Raw genomic sequence first — 21,615 nt, forward strand, 5'->3', positions numbered from 1 at the left:
TACTGATGTAAAAAACAGCACCATCACTATTTGAAAAAAGTCATTTTTGATCAAATCTAGACAGGCTCCATTTCCAGCAGCCATCACTCCAACACCTTATCCTTGAGTAATCATGCTAAATTTCTAATTTGGTACTAGAAAATCACTTTACATTATATCAAACACAGTTGAAAGCTGTTTGGTTCATTAAATTAAGCTTAACATTGTCTTTGTGTTTGAGTTGCCACAGTATGCAATAGACTGGCATGTCTTAAGGTCAATATTAGGTAAAAAAAATGGCAAAAAAGAAACAGCTTTCTCTAGAAACTTGTCAGTCAATCATTGTTTTGAGGAATGAAGGATGTACAATGCTTGAAATTGCCAAAGAAATGAAGATTTCATACAAAGGTGTACACTACAGTCTTCAAATAGAACAGACAACTGTCTCTAACAAGGACAGAAAGAGATGTGGAAGGCCCAGATACAACTAATCAAGAGGATAAGTACATCAGGGTCTCTAGTTAAATAGACACCTCACATGTCCTCAGCTGACAGCTTTATTGAATTCTACCCACTCAACACCAGTTTCATGTACAACAGTAAAGAGAAGACTCAGGGGTGCAGGCCTTATGGGAAGAATTGCAAAGAAGAAGCCACTTTTGAAACAGAAAACAAAAAGAAAAGGTTAGAGTGGGCAAAGAAACACAGACATTGGACAACAGATAATTGGAAAAGAGTGTTATGGATCTTAACCCCATTGAGCTTTTGTGGGATCAGCTAGACTGTAAGGTGCGTGAGAAGTGCCCAACAAGACACATTTATGGCAAGTGCTACAGGAAGCGTGGGGTGAAATGTCACCTGAGTATCTGGACAAACTGACAGCTAGAATGCCAAGGATCAGCAAAGCTGTCATTGCTGCACATGGAGGATTTTTTGATGAGAACACTTTGAAGTAGTTTAATTGTAATAGTAATTTTTCACGTTATTAATGTCCTTGACTATACATTGTGATCAGTTTAATGCCACTTTGGTGAATAAAAGTACCAATTTCTGTCCATAAGTGCAAAATCTGTACATTATTCCAAACTTTTGGCCGTCAGTGTATACTAAGCAAAAATGCTAAACAAAAGCAATACTTTTGCTGGTAAAATATTTGATAATTTGATTTGGTACAATTTATTAAACAAAACTTGGTTCTGAATGTGTATCTTCTACTGTACATGTTGTCAATTTAACATGCTAGCTAGTAATTTCACTGATTTAAGTCTCAGAAGCCTTAAGTACACATAACACAGTAACAATTATTGAGTTGGACATGATGAAAGTAAAGACTATAGGTTAAGTGAGTCAAGAGCCACTTTAGTGAGTGAGTGAGTAATCAGACTTATTTAAACCAATAACGCATGTGTTTGAGACTGAAGTTTTTAAATAAAAAGAACCATCTCATACATACTTAAATTGGACTACTACTCTGGTGGAAGCATGTTACATACATGTTCTTTCACCGATTATGCCTAATAAGCAGACAATGTGTAAAGTCATGTAAACAGCTTAAATGGTGTTCTTTTACTGGGATAAGTGTAAGCAAAACCAGTCGGCACATGTAGATTTTTTTCACATTATCCCAATTTTGCATTGCATGTAAACACATTTACCAGCATTCTTACTGGGTTATCCAATGTGCACAAGTGTGTGGCACATACCTGTTTACATTTTGATATCAATGCAGAGAATAATTACACCATCCAGGATAGCCAGAAATCTTGGGTTTGTGTTTAAAGATCTGTTGAACTACATGGACCACGTCGCAAGAACAGCCTGATCATGCAGATTTTCTCTGTATAACATTAGGAAGACCAGACCCTTCCAATCTTAGAATGCAACACAACTCCCTGTCCAGGCTCTTGTTATATATATATATACACTGGACTACTGCAATGCTCTTTTGGCAGGACTTCGTGCATGTACAGTCAAACCTCTGCAATTGATTCAGAATGCAGTGGCACAACTGGTCTTTAACAAACCCAAGAGAGGGCCCTTACACCGCTCTTCATCGAATTGTACTGGTTGCCAAGGGTTGCTTGCATCAAGTTCAAGGTATTGATGCTGCCTTACAGAACAACCACTGGCTCCGCAACCCCTATCTACACTCGCTACTTCAAGTCTGTATGCCTTCCAGAAGCTTATAATCAGAGAGTAAGCCGTGTTTTGTGGTGCCATCTCAGAGGCACAAAATCACTTTTTGGGAAATTCACTGTTCCAATGACAGTCTTGGAATGACCTAACCCACCTTCAAGAAATATCTCAAGACGCATCTCTTTCACGAGCACTTCCAATCCTACTTATGCAATATCTGTCTTCTTTCTTCTTCTTAGGAAAAAAAAGTTCTCAATCCATTCTTTTACCTCTGTCTATCACCTTCTTCTCTACTTGTGCTTCTCTGAGCAAATTGCAACTTTTTTTACAGCACTTCTCGTTTACTTAGGATGAATCGCCTCTTTTGTATTCCTCATTTGGATAAGTGTATGCTAAATGAATAAATGTAAATGTAAATAATCCGATGATTTCAAATATCATGTAAACGCAGTTTTCCTATTTGTCAGTTTTTTGAATAAGCTGATTTTTTAAGTTATCATAAGCAATATTGCTGTGCATGTAAACACACTCATTGTATGTTTGTTGCTGCATCCAGTGAGGACAACGGAATAGAAAAATGATTGCTATTTCACGGTACCCAGTCTTTTATAACATGCAGTTCAGACTGCAGTCTCTTCTAAAACATCAACATCTAATTTTCTTTTTTTTAAATGGAGCTGGTTCTGAATAAGAACATGTTCTCTATCCACGACCATGTTGACACTTCAGTCAAGGATAATGTTGTTCAGAAATCTTTGAATGAATCATTTATTTCCTTTTTTTCCCTCCAAATAAATATGGTGTGCATCCAAAAAAAAAAAAAATCTGAATGGAGGGTTAAAAAATACTGCACTAAAACCAAGCCCCTGAGCTGCCTTTTTCATGCACCATGTTCTCTTTCTACTCTGTACACTTTTTTTTTTTTTTTGTCACCAGCTAGGAGAGTTTAGGAGAGCAGGTGGGTTGATGTTGACATCCACTTTGACCTGATCAGAGATTAGTGCAGCAGAGCTGTAGATATATGCCTCAGCTGCCACAGTTGATCTCTCCTGTAATCACACATGGATTGATCCCCTTTATGAGGAAAAATCCTGTTTTTGATGTCTTAAGAGACTTGAGAGCTAGGGATTGTACAATATGCCTTAGGGGCTGTTCACACCAAACATGTTTTTGCATTGATCTGCATTGTTTTCAGCTAGACAGTTATCTTTGACTGTTGCCTGCATCACATATCACTGCTTTTTCAGCATGTCGCTCAGGAGCATTGTTTATGAGATGCTGTGTCAAGTTAAAAAGAACTTAAACTTTTAAAAACGCATCACAAAACACCTGCGTTCTGTTCTGATTGTTGCGTTTCACCTAGCTTTTTTAGCGCAAGAATGGATATGGTGTGAATGTTCTTTTACAGTGTTGAAACTTTGAACCTTGTTAGAGAGAGAGCACAGTTATTTAACCATTACATAAAGTGCAATTGACTGTTTAATTTTTCTTATAGTAGTGGTGTGAGCGATCACTAGGTCCACACGGAACCTGTAACACATTTTTGTATTTTTCATGCTAATTTTAGGGGAAAATATTTTGAATTCTGCAAAACTGATGTGGTAAAAAAAAAAAAAAAAACTGAGAATACTACACTCTATTGGTAGCTGAAAGCATACAAAATTGCCCAAAACATTTATTAAACAAACAGGAAGGGGGTGGGGATATGTACTGCTTTGTAATTGATGAATGGTGACGTTCTGCGGAAATCTACTGAACTTTCTGCAGAATTATGTAGCCGTAGATTCTATATAGGCCTAGGCATCATTTCAAATTGAAATACGTGGATGTGAGTTCCCAGATCAAGAATCTGAATTCATTTGTGGGCTTCTTGATAATGACCATACATCCATATTGTACCAGATGGGCAAGTCCATTAAATCCAGGGTGGTTATACTGCATTTTCAAAGATGGTGGAGCTTTGTTGAACAGGGAAAAGTGGGCAGATTTCACATTGTGTCAAACTTGCCTTCTAAATTTAAATAAAACATTTGGGTTCATAGACTCTTATGATCTTATTGGAGTTTTCATTGCTAATTTCTTAGCGGTGTGCATAGAATAACATCTGATTGAGCTGAGAGAGTTGTATATTGTGTAAGAGTGGGAGCTAATGGAGATGAGGTAGATTGGGGATGCGCTTACCTGTGAGCACTCACACTCTGTTTGTGGAAGGAGAAAAAATCCATGGAGCAGCTGCCTGAACAAAGTCACGACATTTCCCTGGAGTATTCCCTTTCTGTCACTCTCTCCCTCACCTCCTCGTTCTCATTCGTCCTCTGTGAGAACATGCAGGAAACTGTACAGTGTTTATTGAAATCAGTTTGTGGTATCTGTCTTGGAAATCTACCTCGTTTAAGGCTCGTTCGAATTTCAGATATTCTTTTGATGATGCAGTGAGCATGCTGACCAATCAAATTTGTTCTCAAGCTAGGAGAATTAAACTGCAGCTCACAGGAAGTGAATAGAGTTTACTCAGAATGGTGCCAAAAACAAAAAAACTTCCAGTGAACAGCAGTTCTGTGGACGAAAATGCCTCGATGAGAGAGGTCAATGGAGAATGGCCAGACTGGTTAGAGCTGACAGAAAGGCTATCATTAACTCAGATAACCACACGATTGTAGTGAGTAGAATAACATCTCAGAATGCACAACACGTCAAACCTTGAGGCGGAGTGGATACAACAGCAGAAGACCACGTCGGGCACTTTATTAGGACCATAATAGAGAGATATCCTTTAAAGTTGATAACAGCACTGTAAAGATGAAAGGTGTTTCATATATCATATGTATTATACAGTGCTACTCAGTTTAGACATGTTGATTTATAAAGCAGTAATTAGCCTAGACTGAGCTGAATCGTAGCAGGAATACAAGGATCTATCAAGACACATTGACTTTCTCCGCACACATCTCACCTGTCGATGGGGAATAAATAGACTTTTATCTCTATGGCTGTAGCGAAGTCTTGGACAAGCATGAAATCATCATGACTTGTTTCATTTAAGCTTGTTTTAGCAACTACAGAACATTTAGACCTTTCTAAATTACAATTAAACATAAAGGATATAGTCGAAGCAAGATCTGCAAACCAGCTTAGACTGGTTTAAACTGCTTTCAGCAGAGGTGGCCTCATACAAACTCAAAGTAGATGTAAACTATTGTAACTGAACTTGGCTGTAGATTGTAATAATAACACTGGCACAGGCAAATTCACTCATCAAACATCGTGTTTTAAGAGAAAATGCCCTATTTCATGAGCTCTCATTATTGCTTGCTAAAATAAAGAGAACACTCTACATATTCATCCTGCTGTGGAAGCGACATTTCAGTTTTATTATCTCCTGATTGCACATCTAGAACACAGTAAGTGGAGTCATGTCGACAACGGCTTGGGTAACATTCGCCCCACAGCAATGACTGGGGGTGGAGTTTCTCATACAAAAGGGCAACTAGAAAAATGAAGCATCGTTTCATCGTAATTAAAAATGCCTAAAGCATACTTTCAATTATGACTGGCCTGGTTAATCTAGTGGCTTATTATTTATTTATTTTTTATGAAGGAAGGAAAACAAGATATTTTACACAAAGGTGCTCTGAGAGATGGATGATGCTAGAACAGTCGGGTGTTAATAATACATGAACTGTTGTTTCTCTGCTATACGTTTAGCATAATATAGAATCTTGAAATTATAGAAGCTTATTGTATACTTTTATAGTAATATTGTCGTGCTGGTGCGTTATGCATGAATTGTTATCTAGTAGGTATGTTCAGTAGCCTATGCAACCACCCAGAGCACCACTCAAAGATCTAGTTCAATGTTTATTATTGTTTTACAGAAACAGTTATTTATAATATTAATATAAACCCCTCTAACTCACCAGCCTGATATCATTATTATGCATAGCTATTCACATGAAACATTTATATATATTCATTTGTACATTTGAATAGATGCTGACATGTACAGTGTGGACATATTGACAGCATCTAAAACATGAGCATTTTTATGAATTTACAGCTTTAGAAACGTAAGATATTTATTAATCCATTATGTTAATTGTACATTTATAAACATATATTTGTAATACATATGTGTAGAGCCGAGGAGGGCGGGGCCGGGCTGGAATGAGACACACCCGGTCCCCAATCAGCCTGATGGTTCGAGAGAGAGAGAATTGCAGGCAGCTGTAATGTGTGTTTTCGGTTGTGTGTTTTGTTTAAATTGTTTATTAAATTATTATTTATATTATTAAGCCGGTTCTCGCCGCCTCCTTTCCACTAAACCCCCTTACACTGGTGCCGAAACCCGGGAAGGAGGAGGGATTCCCGTCGCAGGGTCCTCGACACTGCCGTCCACCCAGGGGAGCGCCGCTGCCGTCCGACGGGGGACGGAGTAGCCCGACCACCCGGATGCGGGGAACGGCCACCGTCCGCGAGGCGAGTGGGGACGGGACTCCCCGACCGCCTGGAGCGAGGGAGCCGCTGCCGGGGGCAGAGGAGTGCCCTGCCGTCCCCCGGGAACGCGGAGGGGTCGAGAGAAGACCGCCGTCCGCGGGGGGAGGAGGGAAGTCTGACTCCGGTCCGCCCGGGGAGGAGCGGCTGCAGTCCGCCTGAGAGGGTGGAGTAGTGATCGGGGACCACGCGACGGCGCATCAGAGAACTGGTGAGTTTCTTTTTTCTCTCTCTCCTCTCTCTCTCTCTCTCTCTGTCGCTCCGTGTTGGCCTTTCCCTCGCCATTTTGTGTTGTTGTTGTTTTCCCCTCCTGTCTCCTCCCAGGTCCCGCCGGCAGTCGGGGTGCAAGGCCCCCCCCCCCCCCCCCACATGTATTACAGAATAATAATTATTATTATTCATATTATTAATATTATTATTAATGGAAATTGTCATCATACACCCTCATGTTATTTCAAATCATATGACTTTCTTCAATGCAACACAATTAAAGAGATCAGACAGAATGTTAGCCTTATAGTCACCATTTACTGTCACTGCATGTTTTATTCCTCCATATTTTAAAAGGGATTGGTGACTGAGACTGTCAGTATCTAACATTATGTCTAATATCTTTTTTGGGTTCCACAAAATACACAAAGTCATACAGGTTTGGAACAACATGCGGGCAGGAAATTATGACAGAACATTAATTTATGGTTCAACTCACTTGAAGGACGCTTGTCAGATTTGGATGAATCTGTCAATTAGAAGAGAAGTTTGGAAACCAGTTTCTAGTAATTATTATGGTGAAAGGTGTCACGTGATGCCATGCGAGGTTCGGACGTGTGAACGGCGCGCTCTGCGCACTTTGCTAGTTTTGATACTTTTTGTGTCATAAACCGGTGAGATTCGAAACACCCTGATCCTTAACTGTCCTAGGAAAACAATATGTCAAAGAATTCAAAATCCTCGGGCTCTGGAGACATTAAAAGACACTTACATGCTCAAGCTAACGCCCCTCCAGAGGTCTCGAGCCAGTGAGTCGATTTGGCCGGAGAAGTGCGGGAAATTTTGAATTATTGAACTTATTGGCAATGCTGATGAAGGTTGTTGCTGATTTGGAGGATCTTGCTGTAATACATCGATTGATCACTGCTATGGAGACGAAAATCACAGAGGTTGTTCCAAGAGTGGCGGATGTCAAGAAACGGATCGATTATCTGGAGTCATCGGAGAGGGAATTAGTTGCTAATCCACTAGCGACCACGGTGGATTTGGAGCACGTCTGGGAGAAGTTGGAGGATTTGGAAAATCGTAACCGGTGGAATAACGTCTGAATTATTGGAATTCCTGAGGACAAAGAAGGTCGGGATATGGTGAAATTCCTGGACGGGCTCTTTCCGAGTTTGCTCAACATAACAGGCCATAAGCTGGAAATCGAGCGAGCTCACAGTGTCCCGGCTCAGCGATCTGCTGAGGGAGAGAGGAACCGATCAATTCTGGCCAAATTTCTGAGATCAGGCGAGGAGTAAAGGAAGGCTTTCTTGGAAGAACCACAGCATTTTCTTGTTTCCAGACTTTGCGAATTCGACAAAAGAGAAACGTGATCGATTCAAGGAATGCAAGAAACTCTTACATCAATGGAAGGTTGCTTTTGCACTGATGTTCCCAGCCAAATTGAGAATAGATACTAAGGATGGCCGTAAAGTATTTACATGTCCCCAGCAAGCAATGTCCTTCATAAAGTCAATGGACTGAGTAAGTTATTTTGTGGTTCTCACGTTGCAGCCAAGTGAACTGACTCACTGAACATCCACTTGATCATCCAAGAAAGCTGAGCACCTTTTTGTTTCTTTTTGTGGTGGTTCCGTCTAGCGGCTGGAGTTTGTTTTGTGGAGGAACACACCTTCGGGACAGTTATGTGGATGAATCTACACGTTCTTTGTGTTTATTCTGTCTATTGGCTGGAGTTTGTTTTATAGATTATCTTCTGTTGTGTAATTCTATCTTTCAAAATTAGATGTATAGAAACACCGGACTTGAGCAATCTGACGGGAAAGTTGTTGCAGGGGCTCTCGTAGGCGTACGTGGACTGTTTGAGTTTAGAGGGATGGACACCGGTTGGCGCTGTCGTGTGCGGGGTTAATGCGCACATTTTTCTTTTTTCTGTTTGTTTGGTTTGGGGGGAAGTTTAGGGTTTGATTGTTGCACTAATGTGGAATGTGGTCTTTATAATTTTATTTTTGACACACAATCTATTTTTTCTAATATGTCAAAATGTCAAATGTTAATATGAGTGGATTGTCTCTCTCTATGTGGAATGTGAATGGGTTGGGACACCCCATAAAAAGAAGAAAAGTTATTTCTCTTCTTAAACATAAGAAATATGATATAGTGTTACTTCAAGAAATGCATCTTTCCCTGCAGGAAGCTGAAAAATTTGGGAAGATATGGAGTGGACATGTTTTCTTTAGTGCTGGCTCAAGTAAGAGCAGGGGAGTCATTACACTAAGTATGCATCTACAATTCAAATGTCTCAAACAGATTAAATATAAATTAGAACATTATTGTTTTAGCAGAAATTCAGGGGCACAGTCTTATTTTGGCTAATATTTACGCACCTAACGCTGATGATCAGGGCTTTTTACAGATCTTAAAAGGAAGCCGCTGGCACCCCTCATGATATAATATTAGCAGGAGACTTTAATCTATTAATGGACTCAGTCCTTGATCATAGTGAAGCAAATGTGTATAAGACCCCTAGAGCAACATTGATGCTTCACAGGATGTGGAAAAATCTTGGTCTTACAGATATTTGTAGACTTTTGAACCCATCTGGTAGGGACTATACATTTTTTTTCTTCAGTCCATACGATGTGTTCTAGAATAGATTTTTTATATATATCTAAGTCCCTAATTTCATCTGTTGTTGATTGTTGATTGGAAACATCTTAGTCTCAGATCACGCCCGGATGAGTTTAGAGATGTTGCCACATACGGAGAAAAATAAATCATATAGTTGGTGCTTTAATGTATCCCTTTTGCAAAATCCTGAATTCCAACAAATGTTAAAGGCTGAAATCAATGTTTATATGGAGACCAACTGGTCCTCGGTATCCTCTGTGGGCATGGCTTGGGAGGCACTTAAGGCAGTTCTTATGAGTCGGATCATACAGTATGCTTCATTCACCAAAAAATCCAAAGCACGAGAACTCGTGGAGTTGGAAGGGAATATTAAAAGTGCCGAAGCAGAGCTGAAGTGCCGAATGTCATCTGATGGCCTCAGAAAATTGATCCGATTGAAATACAGATATAATACTATTTTGTCACGGAAGGTGGAGTTTTGGCTATTCAGGGCAAGACAGTCATATTTTGAGTCAGGGGACAAAGCAGGGATGCTTTTGGCTAGATATATAAAGCGGAGAGAGTCTTTTTCTACCATTCCCTCAGTGAAATCTGCTGGTGGTAAAATATTTACCTTGGCCATTGATATTAATATATAGTTCCATGACTTCGTCTACTGATGAAGATATTAGAACATTTGTGGAACCATTAGAACTCCCTAAACTGACGACTGAGCAAAAAAAAATCTCTTGATTCTGAGATAACCTTGGAGGAGCTTGGCGAGGTAATTAAGGCCTTGCCTACAGGCAAGACTCCGGGGCCAGATGGCTTTGCCACTGAATTTCTTAGATCTTATGCTACAGAACTGGCTCCACTTTTGTTAGAAGTTTATACGGAATCATTAAAGAATGGAAAGCTTCCGCCAACCATGACACAAGCCCAGATCAGTCTGATTCTTAAAAAGGACAAAGATCCAAGCGAGTGTAAGAGTTACTGTCCAATTTCCCTGATCCAGCTAGACGTAAAAATATTGTCAAAAATTCTGGCCAACCGATTAAGTAAAGTTATGACATCTCTTATACATATAGATCAGGTGGGGTTTATTCGGGGCCATAGCTCTTCTGATAACATTAGGCATTTCATCATGATCAGACTCTGGTCGCTGCCATCTCACTTGACACTGAAAAGGCATTTGAAATGGTAGAATGGGATTATCTTTTTAAGATTTTGGAAATATACGGGTTCAGGAATACTTTTATTGGATGGATTAAGTAACTTTATAGAAACCCAGTAGCAGCAGTACAAACAAATGGATTAATTTCAGATTATTTTACTCTGGATAGGGGCACCCGGCAGGGTTGCCCTCTTTCTCCATTATTGTTCCGTCTTTCCCTGGAAACATTAGCAGCCATGATAAAAAGGGATGATGATTTTCCAGGGGTGGTGGTGGGAGGTAGGGCGCATAGGCTTTTGCTTTATGCTGATGATATTTTATTATTCGTCTCCAACCACATTAGATCTATGCCTTGCCTCCACAGAATTATTCATTCCTTTTCTAAGTTCTCAGGATACAGAGTCAGTTGGTCTAAATCTGAAGCTTTTTATGCATTCGGTCTCAGACATTTGGCTCACGGGTCAGTTCCACCTGAGAACACCCCTCCCTGGTTTTGTATTGAACAGGGATTTCTTGCCCCTATTTCACCATTGCAAAGCCTTTCGGTCAAACTAATCAGAGAAGTTAAGTTGCACCCCGTTATCATGCATTTGTAATTGGTATGGACAAAAGTGTCCAGAGTGTTTAATTCGGACATTTATTTAAATGCTGCCTCGAGCATATGGCTGAACACCAAATTATGTATTAATAAGTTCCCTTTCTGCTGGTCAGAGTGGATTGTGAGGGGGGTTACTACACTCGGTGACCTATGTGAGAGTGGAGTGTTGAGATCCTTTGAAAATTTGGTTCAACATTTTGGGATTTCCAGATCTCAGTTCTGTAGGTATTTACAGCTGCGCCACCTACTCTGTACTATTTTTGGGAGTAGCACACACCCCCATAAAGTGGCAGAGGTGATTACTGCTTTTGGAAAAGGTCATGAGGCATCAGTGTATTACTCCCTGCTAATTCAGAGTCTGGGGGATGGAGCATAATTGAGCATAATCTCAAGAGATTATGGGAGAAAGATTTAAACTTGGTATTGGAGGAGGGAGTGTGGGCTAGGATTCTAAAAAACATGAAGTCTGCATCTAGAGATGCAAGTGTGTTGCTTATGCAATTCAAGATTTTACATAGATTCTATTGGACCCCCTCTAGATTGTATAGGCTTGGTCCTAAAGACACACTCACCTGCAGCCGATGCCAATCAGAAGATGGAGACACAACCTAATGTTTTTGGTGGTGTGTTAAGATCCAAGAATTTTGGTTGAAGATTCAGAGTTTTATATGTGATGTTTTGGGCACTCAAATTTCATTTTGCCCCAGACACTGTATTTTGGGTGATGGGGCGGTCATCAATATGGGGGATAAACACATATCAAATTGGGTTCTGGCCAGTGTTATGATTGGCAGGCAGATGATTTTAAGGGGATGGAAGTGGACTGGAGTGCCCTCATTTCCATAGTGGTGTGTGGAGATGGGGAGGGTGGCAGCTTTCGAGGAGGTGTCATGTAGAATGCTGGGGTTTTGGGATTTGTTTGATAGGGGCAGTTATTTAGCGTTTTTGGGTGACTCTCGGGGTGGGGCTGTGAAGAGAGAAGTATAGTTTTAATTATATATGATTTATTATATTTTCTTTTTGTTTTCTTTTTTTTTTTTTGTCTATTCTTATATGTGACCACAGGGGTGTTTGTTGGGGGTCAGGGTGGGGCTTGTGATTGGGGAGGGGTGATAGTGGGTGTTAAATGTTGATTCAGTGTATATATGTTTGTTTATCTTTGTTATATATCTACGAATCAATAATAAAAAAAAATATTAATTGAATTATTATGGTGAAAAACGTGAACAATGTCCCACAGGCCCAATTATATATAATGCTGAATAAAACGAAACAAGATCATGCTTTATTAACACATACTGTCACTATTTCAAAGTCCTGTTGCATTTTAAAGTCCTGTATGTATTCTTAGATCAATGTAGTTACAGTATTTTCAGTGTCTAAATAATTTAGATCATTAGTTCTGTACACTAAGGGTAAACTGTAAGTTATCTCTGTATTTGGAAGCATGTTGGCCTTATTTAAGTTCAGAGCTTGTTTTTTGTTTTCTGTTAGAAAAAAGCGCCGCATTTGTCAAATGCAGAAATTCTGACAGCTCGTGCTCCAGAAGTCAAGCACACATTCTGCAAAGCATAAGACATTTACACTTAACGCAGATGTTTACGTGGGTTTAGGAACTGATACATTTCAGCATTCATTTAAAAATATATACTTAGAAACTGAGGTCATAAGAGCCCATAGTTACAGAATCACCCTGAAAATGACAATGACACAGACAAGCCCACGTTATCATAATCACCAGAACTAATGCGCTGCAATTTTAATCTTGAAATATCTGCTTGTCTTGGTGTAAAATGAAGGCACTGCATGACGAAACTACTCTTTTTCATGGTGTGGAGCGAAGAAAGTGTTTATTTGGTGCGCTTGCTGCTGCTGCAGCTGTAAAGTTCCGCTGTCGTAAAAGTCCCTTTCATAAATCTCTCAATAAAACATGCATTTATTTACACTTTCATTTGAAGTCAGAAGTTTTCATACACTTAGGTTGAAGTCATTAAAACTCATTTTTAACCACTCCACAGATTTCATATTAGCAAACTATAGTTTTGGCAAGTCATTTAGGACATCTACTTTGTGCATGACAAAGTAATTTTTCCAACAATTGTTTACAGACAGATTGTTTCACTTTTAATTGACTATATCACAATTCCAGTGGGTCATACGTTTACATACACTAGGTTAACTGTGCCTTTAAGCAGCTTGGAAAATTCCATAAAATGATGTAAAGCCTTTAGGCAATTAGGCAGTTAGCTTCTGATAGGCTAATTGGAGTCAATTGGAGGTGTACCTGTGGATGTATTTTTAGGCCTACCTTCAAACTCAGTGCCTCTTTGCTTGACATCATGGGAAAATCAAAAGAATTCAGCCAAGACCTCAGAAAAAAGATTGTGGACCTCCACAAGTCTGGTTCATCCTTGGGAGCAATTTACAAAGGCCTGAAGGTACCACGTTTATCTGTACAAACAATAGTACGCAAGTATAAACACCATGGGACCACACAGCTGTCATACCGCTCAGGAAGGACACACATTATGTCTCCTAGAGATGAACGTAGTTTGGTGCAAAAAGTGCAAATCAATCTCAGAACAACAGCAAAGGACCTTGTGAAGATGCTGGAGGAAGTCAAGGTATTGGAGTGGCCATCACAAAGCCCTGAGCTCAATCTGATAGAACATTTGTGGGCAGAACTGAAAAATCGTGTGCGAGCAAGGGAGGCCTACAAACCTGACTTAGTTACACCAGTTCTGTCTGGAGGAATGGGCCAAAATTCCAGCAACTTATTGTGAGAAGCTTGTGGAAGGCTACTCAAAACGTTTGACCCAAGTTATACCATTTAAAAGCAGTGCTACCAAATGCACTGCTCAAAACAATTAAGGGAACACTTAAATCACACATCAGATCTCGATGAACGAAATATATCAAAGATCAAAATCTTTACTGTACATTGTGTAATTCGTTGAGAACAAAATGACGTAACAACGGTCAATGGAAACCAAAATCACCAACTGATTGAGGGCTGGATTCAAACTCACACCGAAAATCAAAGTAAACTATTGAAATCACAGGCTGTTCCAACTTGCGTGAATTTCATCACGGCAACTCATAATGTGACTCAGTAGTGTGTATGGCCCCCACGTGCCTGTATGCACTCCTGACAATGTCTGATCATGCTCCTGATGAAACGGCAGATGGTGTCCTGTGAGATCTCCTCCCAGACCTGGATCAGGGCATCAGTGAGCTCCTGGACAGTGTGTGGCGCTACTTGGTGGCGTCAGATGTACCGATACATAACGTCCCAAAGGTTCTCAATTGGATTCATGTCTGGGGAACGTGAGGGCCAGTCAATGGCATCAATGCCTTCATCATCCAGGAACTGCCTACACACTCAGGCCACATGAGGCCAGGCATTGTCCTGCACCAGGAAGAACCCAGGGCCAACTGCACCAGTGTAAGGTCTGACGATGGGTCTGAGGATTTCATCCCGGTACCTAACAGCCATCAGGGTACCGTTGGCTAGCACGTGGAGGTCTGTGCGACCCTCCAAGGATATGCCTCCCCAGACCATCACTGACCCACTGCCAAACCGGTCATGCTGGATGATGTTGCAGGCAGCATAACGTTCACTACGGCATCTCCAGACTCTTTCACGTCTGTCACATGTGCTCAGTGTGAACCTGCTCTCATCTGTGAAGAGAATGGAGCGCCAATGGCGGACCTGCCAATTCTGGTGTTCTCTGGCGAATGCTAATTGAGCTGCATGGTGCTGGGCTGTGAGCACAAGTCCCACTAGAGGACGTCGGGCCCTCATGCCACCCTCATGGAGTCTGTTTCTGACAGTTTGGTCAGAAACATGCACACCAGTAGCCCACTGGAGGTCATTTTGTAGGGCTCTGGCAGTGCTCCTCCTGTTCCTCCTCGCACAAAGGAGCAGATACCGGTCCTACTGCTGGGTTGATGTCCTTCTACGGCCCTGTCCAGCTCTCCTCATTTAATGGCCCGTCTCTTGGTATCTCCTCCATGCTCTTGAGACTGTACTGGGAGACACAGCAAACCTTCTTGCGACAGGTCATATGGATGTGCCATCCTGGAGGAGCTGGACTACCTGTGCAACCTGAACGGGCTGCAGGTACCGCCTCATGCTACAAGGACAAGGACACTAGCAAAATGCAAAACTAGAGAAGAATCAGTCAGGAAGGATAAGGAGAGAGCAATTGTCTGTGGCCACCACCTGCAAAACCATTCCCTTTTTGGGGGTTGTCTTGCTTTTGCCTCTCCAGTGCACCTGTTGTCACTTTCATTTGCACCAAAAGAGGTGACATTGATTCACAATCACTTAGGCTTCCTAACTGGACAGATTGATATCCCTGAAGTTGAATACTATGATGATTACATGTTCCCTTAATTTTTTTGAGCAGTGTACTAACAAAGTGTATGTAAACTTCTGACCCACTGGGAATGTGATGAAAGAAATAAAAGCTGAAATAAATAATTCTCTACTATTATTCTGACATGTCACATTCTTAAAATAATGTAGTGATCTTAACTGACCTAAGACAGGGAAGGTTTTCTATGATTAAATGTCAGGAATTGTGAAAAACTGAGTTTAAATATATTTGGCTAAGGTGTATGTAAACTTCTGACTTCAACTGTATTAAATTAAAACCAGTAATGTAATGACAGGAACACTTCCCATTGTAATGAAGTAAAAGTAAAACATTTTCATTAGAAATTTACATGAGTAAAAGTAAAAAGTACGCACCTTTTATATATACTCATAAAAGTAAATTTTTTCCAAAAAAGTTACTTAAGTAAATGTAGCGGAGTAAATGTAGTGTGTTACTACCCACCTCTGACCGCATACAACAGCTTTGTGTGAGATAGAGAGTGGAATTTAAATGATTAATCACAGAAAATCTTCTCTTGATCACATCGGTGAGGGTGCTGTCATATTTCATTCAAACAAATTGAATTTCAGTGCAGAAGTTGACATTTAACAGCTGTTACATATTTTTGATAGATTGCTTAATTGACGTGTGGTTTTATTTTGAGGTGTGCATTTAACGAAAGCTTTACACCTTCAGATAAACAGTTCGCTATATGGGCCAGTGTGATCATAAAAGCACAAATGCTGTGATGTAAATATATAAGTTTATATTCTACATGTGCTGCACACTTCACAGTGGAGGAGTGCTCTGCTCTGTCATCTCATACAACAAACACAGTGCACATGATTCTCAATGTCTCTGGAGTTCCAGGGTATGAGCGGTCGGCTTCAAACATTCACTTCAAAGCACGCAACTCATGAAAACTAAGATTGCGGCCTTTCGCTGTTTAATAATCACACTAGGACATTTCACGATTTTAATATGATTAAATGTACATTCTTTATTCCCCCCCCCAATATGTCAAATTTGTGTGTGAGCATTTGGAAGCAGATGTGTTAGGCAGCGTGCGGGTAACTAATTAAGTCATTAATACAGGTACTGCTGAAACACATGGTATTGTGACATCTTTTTATTTTAGTATCGACTCGGTATCGAAGTACCGGTACTTTTGACATCCCTATTCCCAGTGTATGACATGCTGAAAGGTGTGTAGAATTCCTGGTTTTTAAAAAAACATACTGCTTAGTGGTTGTTGTCTGACTGAAAGTGTCTCTCAAAGCCGTGATGGAGAGTTCAAGCTGTTACACTAATTAGGTGTGCAGAAGGTAGTTATTAACGCAGTGATCCACAGTTGATGTATGGCAGTCCACTGTTGCTGTTATAAATCTTGACTGAAAGCTCTACATAGGACCAAAGTGACAGGTATTTAAACTTATAAACTGAATGTATAATGTGTTAAGCTAAAATATGTGAAATAGAAGCTTCACACTTTTCACTAGAGGTCTTTCACTTTTGGACCTCTAGCTTCTGTTTTACAGATTTTTAATTTAGTACAATTTTGTTATTACAAATTATATTATGTGCATAATAATTTCATTGAAACCTTTTGCTTTAATCACAGAATCCTCTCAAGCTGCCATAGATTTACAAGTTTGAGCAAAACCTATTGATCCATGTTATCCAGCATGATTTGAATCTTGTCTGCTTCAGTGGAAGTAAGGGAATCTGAACTTTGAGTATGATCAGGGTCACAAATGTGTTTGTTTGATTAGTGACCTAGAAATAGTGCAGAATATTTTTTTACATTTCATATTCATTTTTCAAAATCCTAAAATGGTGTGTTTTTATCCAGGTTTAAATGTGATTTTCACTGATTTTCAGTGTGGATTTTTTGCAATTTGCGTATTTCTCTCTCTCGCTTTGGTGCTGTCATTGTTTTGACATTGTTTTCATGGAGACGATAGCGTGGAGTGGATCGTCTTTTTCTTGTTCTCCCGCGCTCATTATCTCTCATGGTTCAAGGAGATGTGTTCTCACTTACATATGGGGCCCCTGAGGCCCGAAGTCTTTATGTGTATCAGGTGATTCATACTGCTTAGTGCACGGCTCTTTAACTGGGGATTAGAATAAAACCAATCAATTAGCAATGAGAAAGAGAGTAGGGGAAACTCAACACTTTCAACTGCACTTCAGTCTGTTCTTACTTTCACTGTCTTCTTAGCTGCTACTTTTTATCTCTGATTTTCAAAAGTTTTTCTACTTCTATTTCTACTTTCTTTTTGAGTAAATGTGTAGATGTGAGTAAAATTGTTTAATTAGTGGCGTCACATTAGCAGACTCAGAATAATTCGATTTGGGTGTGGGGTGTCACACTTAGTGACTGTTATTGCTGATCTTTCTCTCCCTTACACGTTCACTTTAAAGCACGCAACTCATGCAGACTAAGATTGCAGCCCTTTGCGGTTTAAAGGGATAGTTCACCCAAAAATGAAAATTCTGTCATTATTTACTCACCCTCATGCTATCTAAGATATGTATGACTTACTTTCTTCTGCTTAACACAAACAAATTTTGGAAGAATATCTCAGCTTTGTAGATCCATATACATTGAATGGTGGCCAGAACTTTGAAGGTCCAAAAAGCATATAAAGGCAGCATAAAATTCATCCATACAACTCCAGTGTTTAAATTCTTAAAAAGCGATATGATATGTGCGGGTGCGAAACAGATCAATATTTAACTCCTTTTTTAATATAAATCCCTCTGAATCCCTTTATTAATTCTGTACATTGTGTTACTGTAGTCAATTCTGTTGGTCTATGCGCATTTCTACGTGCATATGTGTGTGTGTGTGTGTGTATACACCTCATTTTATTGTGGTGCTTGTCAGCTCTATGGACCTTAAACAGTGCTAATGTATCAAAACAAACAAAGCTGTCAGCATGAAGAGGCAGTGCAATTATGGATGCACAGTTCTATCCTGAGGGCCTGGATGAACATAACATCCTCCATATATATATATATATATATATATATATATATATATATATATATATATATATATATATATACACACACACACATACACACACACACACACACACACACACACACACACACACACACTGGCGGCCAAAAGTTTGGAATAATGTACAGATTTTGCTCTTATGGAAAGAAATTGGAACTTTTATTCAAGAAAGTGGCATTCAACTAATCACAATGTATAGTCAGGACATTAATAACATGAAAAATTTCTATTACAATTTGAAAACATTTTATGAACATTACAAAATTTTTTTTACTTAAACGACTTCAAAGAGTTCTTATCAAAAAATCCTCCATGTGCAGCAATGACAGCTTTGCAGATCCTTGGCATTCTAGCTGTCAGTTTGTCCAGATACTCAGGTGACATTTCACCCCACGCTTCTTGTAGCACTTGCCATAGATGTGGCTGTGTTGTCGGGCACTTCTCACGCACCTTACAGTTACAGTCTAGCTGATCCCACAAAAGCTCAATGAGGTTAAGATCCATAACACTCTTTTCCAATTATCTGTTGTCCAATGTCTGTGTTTCTTTGCCCACTCTAACCTTTTCTTTTTGTTTTTCTGTTTCAAGAGTGGCTTTTTCTTTGCAGTTCTTCCCTTAAGGCCTGCACCCCTGAGTCTTCTCTTTCCTGTTGTACATGAAACTGATGTTGAGCGGGTAGAATTCAATGAAGCTGTCAGCTGAGGACATGTGAGGCATCTGTTTCTCAAACTGGAGACTCTGATGTACTTATCCTCTTGTTTAGTTGTACATCTGGCCTTCCACATCTCTTTCTGTCCTTGTTAGAGCCAGTTGTCCTTTGTCTTTGAAGACTGTAGTGTACACCTTTGTATGAAATCTTCAGTTGTTTGGCAATTTCAAGCAATGTATAGCCTTCATTCCTCAAAACAATGATTGACTGACAAGTTTCTAGAGAAAGCTGTTTCTTTTTTGCCATTTAATATTCATCAAATCTTGACCTTAAGACATGCCAGTCTATTGCATATTGTGGCAACTCAAAAACAAACACAAAGCAATGTTAAGCTTCATTTAATGAACCAAATAGCTTTCAACTGTGTTTGATATAATGGCAAGTGATTTTCTAGTAACAAATTAGCAATTTAGCATGATTACTCAAGAATAAGGTGTTGGAGTGATGGCTGCTGGAATTGGGGCCTGTCCAAAACAGCAAAATCTGTACATTATTCCAAACTTTTGGCCGCCTGTGTGTGTGTGTGTGTGTGTGTGTGTGTGTGTGTGTGTGTGTGTGTGTGTGATATATATATATATATATATATATATATATATATATATATATATATATATACAGGGTTGGGGAGTAACGAAATACATGTAACGGGATTATTTAAATCATTGGTAATTTGAATAGAGTTACGTTCAAAAAGCATTTTGAGCATTTAGCCATTTTACATGCACACGTTACCAGGCACGATCATATTTTTTATCAAGAAAATTCACGGTGGATTATAATTTCTTTTTTTCTAGTAAGACCTTTAATATTAGGGCAAAAATTGTATTCTTGATGATAATTTTTGTATTGTTTTCCTGTTAAAAATATCTAAAAATCCTTAAAACAAGATCAGTTAGATTTATGTTGTTTTAGAAACAACACTCGATAAGATATTTAGGTTTTTCAGAGAATGTATTTTTAACATGTATATTTTGTCTTACTGTACTGGCAGAGTTTTTATAGTCCAAACAAGTGAAAAAATCTACCAGTGCTGAAGAAGTAATCCAAAGTATTTAGAATATGTTTCTGACCTTGAGTAATCTAATGGAATATGTTACAAATTACATTTTACAGCATGTATTCTGTAATCTGTAGTGGAATACATTTCAAAAGTAACCCTCCCAACCCTGTATATATATATATATATATATATATATATATATATATAGTGATAGATGATAGATAGATAGATAGATAGATAGATAGATAGATAGATAGATAGATTGATATAGATATATATCGAATCAGTCACACTACAAAATAATATTACAGCCCTGTCTGATGTTGCTATCATCTAGATCTGCATTTTTATTACTGTACATTGCAAAGTATTTTCACATGTATGCTGGTACTTCAAAGGGAGACTTTAATGATGTTTTATGATGTGCCATTGCTCATATTTTCATATCCTTGGTTTTTGCATTTAAATGCTGTTGATATTTGAATGTGTCCTGAAACACTAAATATGATACATGTGAGCTGTATAATATACATTATATTGCCTCCAAAAATAAATGTAAGGCTGTTACAATAATCTTAAATATTTCAGATGCATGGTGTATTATTCTGTTGTTTTAATGGTTTGAAACTTAAATAGAAGAAATAAAAGAAGCATTGAAAACTTGTTTGACTACCATGCTCTGCTTTTTTACCTTTGTTTATAACATTAAATACGCTAGAACTGCTCTGTCCAAATACCAGTCCCAGATGCTTTAAACTTAGTACACTTTTCACGCCTGGTGATTTTATTTGCATAACAGCCAGATCAGCTTTTAGCTTTTGCATTGTTCTCTCAGATCATTACAGTGTCATTTGGTCTTATCCTTAATGAGGCCGCTTCATTAAAAGCAGGCTAATTGGTGTAAACTCCTGCCTAGTCCAGCTGCAAAGTTGTCATAAGGCTGATGTGTTTGGTCTCTTCTAAATTTGATTCTAATGAGGTGGGACATCATTGAAGGTCTTTTGCAGAAGTCTGTGTTATTCCCTTCTTAGCAATAATGAACAGAAATAATTAGTTCTGAATGTAATAAAGAGCAAATAACTAGGTGTCGCCACTAATTTTTCAATCCGTAATTTGTTGTTTATATAGCCTAGATATTATGTTGCTATAGCTAAAACATTATAATATGTCAGTAAATTATTTTTGTAGTTAAACTGTACTTAAAAATTGAATTGAAACCAAATAAGACCAAGCATGTAACTGTGAGTTGTGTCAGTGTGAATATGTTACATTTGTTAATCATTTCCCCTTTT

The 21,615-nt window shown here is 39.0% G+C and overlaps 1 protein-coding gene across 2 annotated transcripts in view; it reads left to right on the plus strand.

Moving 5' to 3' along the window:
- The window catches only part of LOC127446563 (testis-expressed protein 264-like), a 116,043-nt gene that overhangs the window by 71,130 nt on the left and 23,298 nt on the right, over positions 1-21,615 (plus strand). Inside the window, exon 3 of one of the 2 annotated variants that reach the window (XM_051707580.1) lies at positions 6,409-6,817. The exons of the other annotated variant lie outside the window; for it this stretch is intronic. Within the exon in view, the coding sequence (XP_051563540.1) occupies positions 6,409-6,768 (360 nt within the window). The 3' untranslated portion in view covers positions 6,769-6,817. The remainder of the gene's footprint in view (positions 1-6,408; positions 6,818-21,615) is intronic. 2 annotated transcript variants of the gene reach the window in all.

This window comes from Myxocyprinus asiaticus, chromosome 9 (assembly GCF_019703515.2).
Source record: "Myxocyprinus asiaticus isolate MX2 ecotype Aquarium Trade chromosome 9, UBuf_Myxa_2, whole genome shotgun sequence".
NCBI lineage: Eukaryota > Metazoa > Chordata > Actinopteri > Cypriniformes > Catostomidae > Myxocyprinus > Myxocyprinus asiaticus.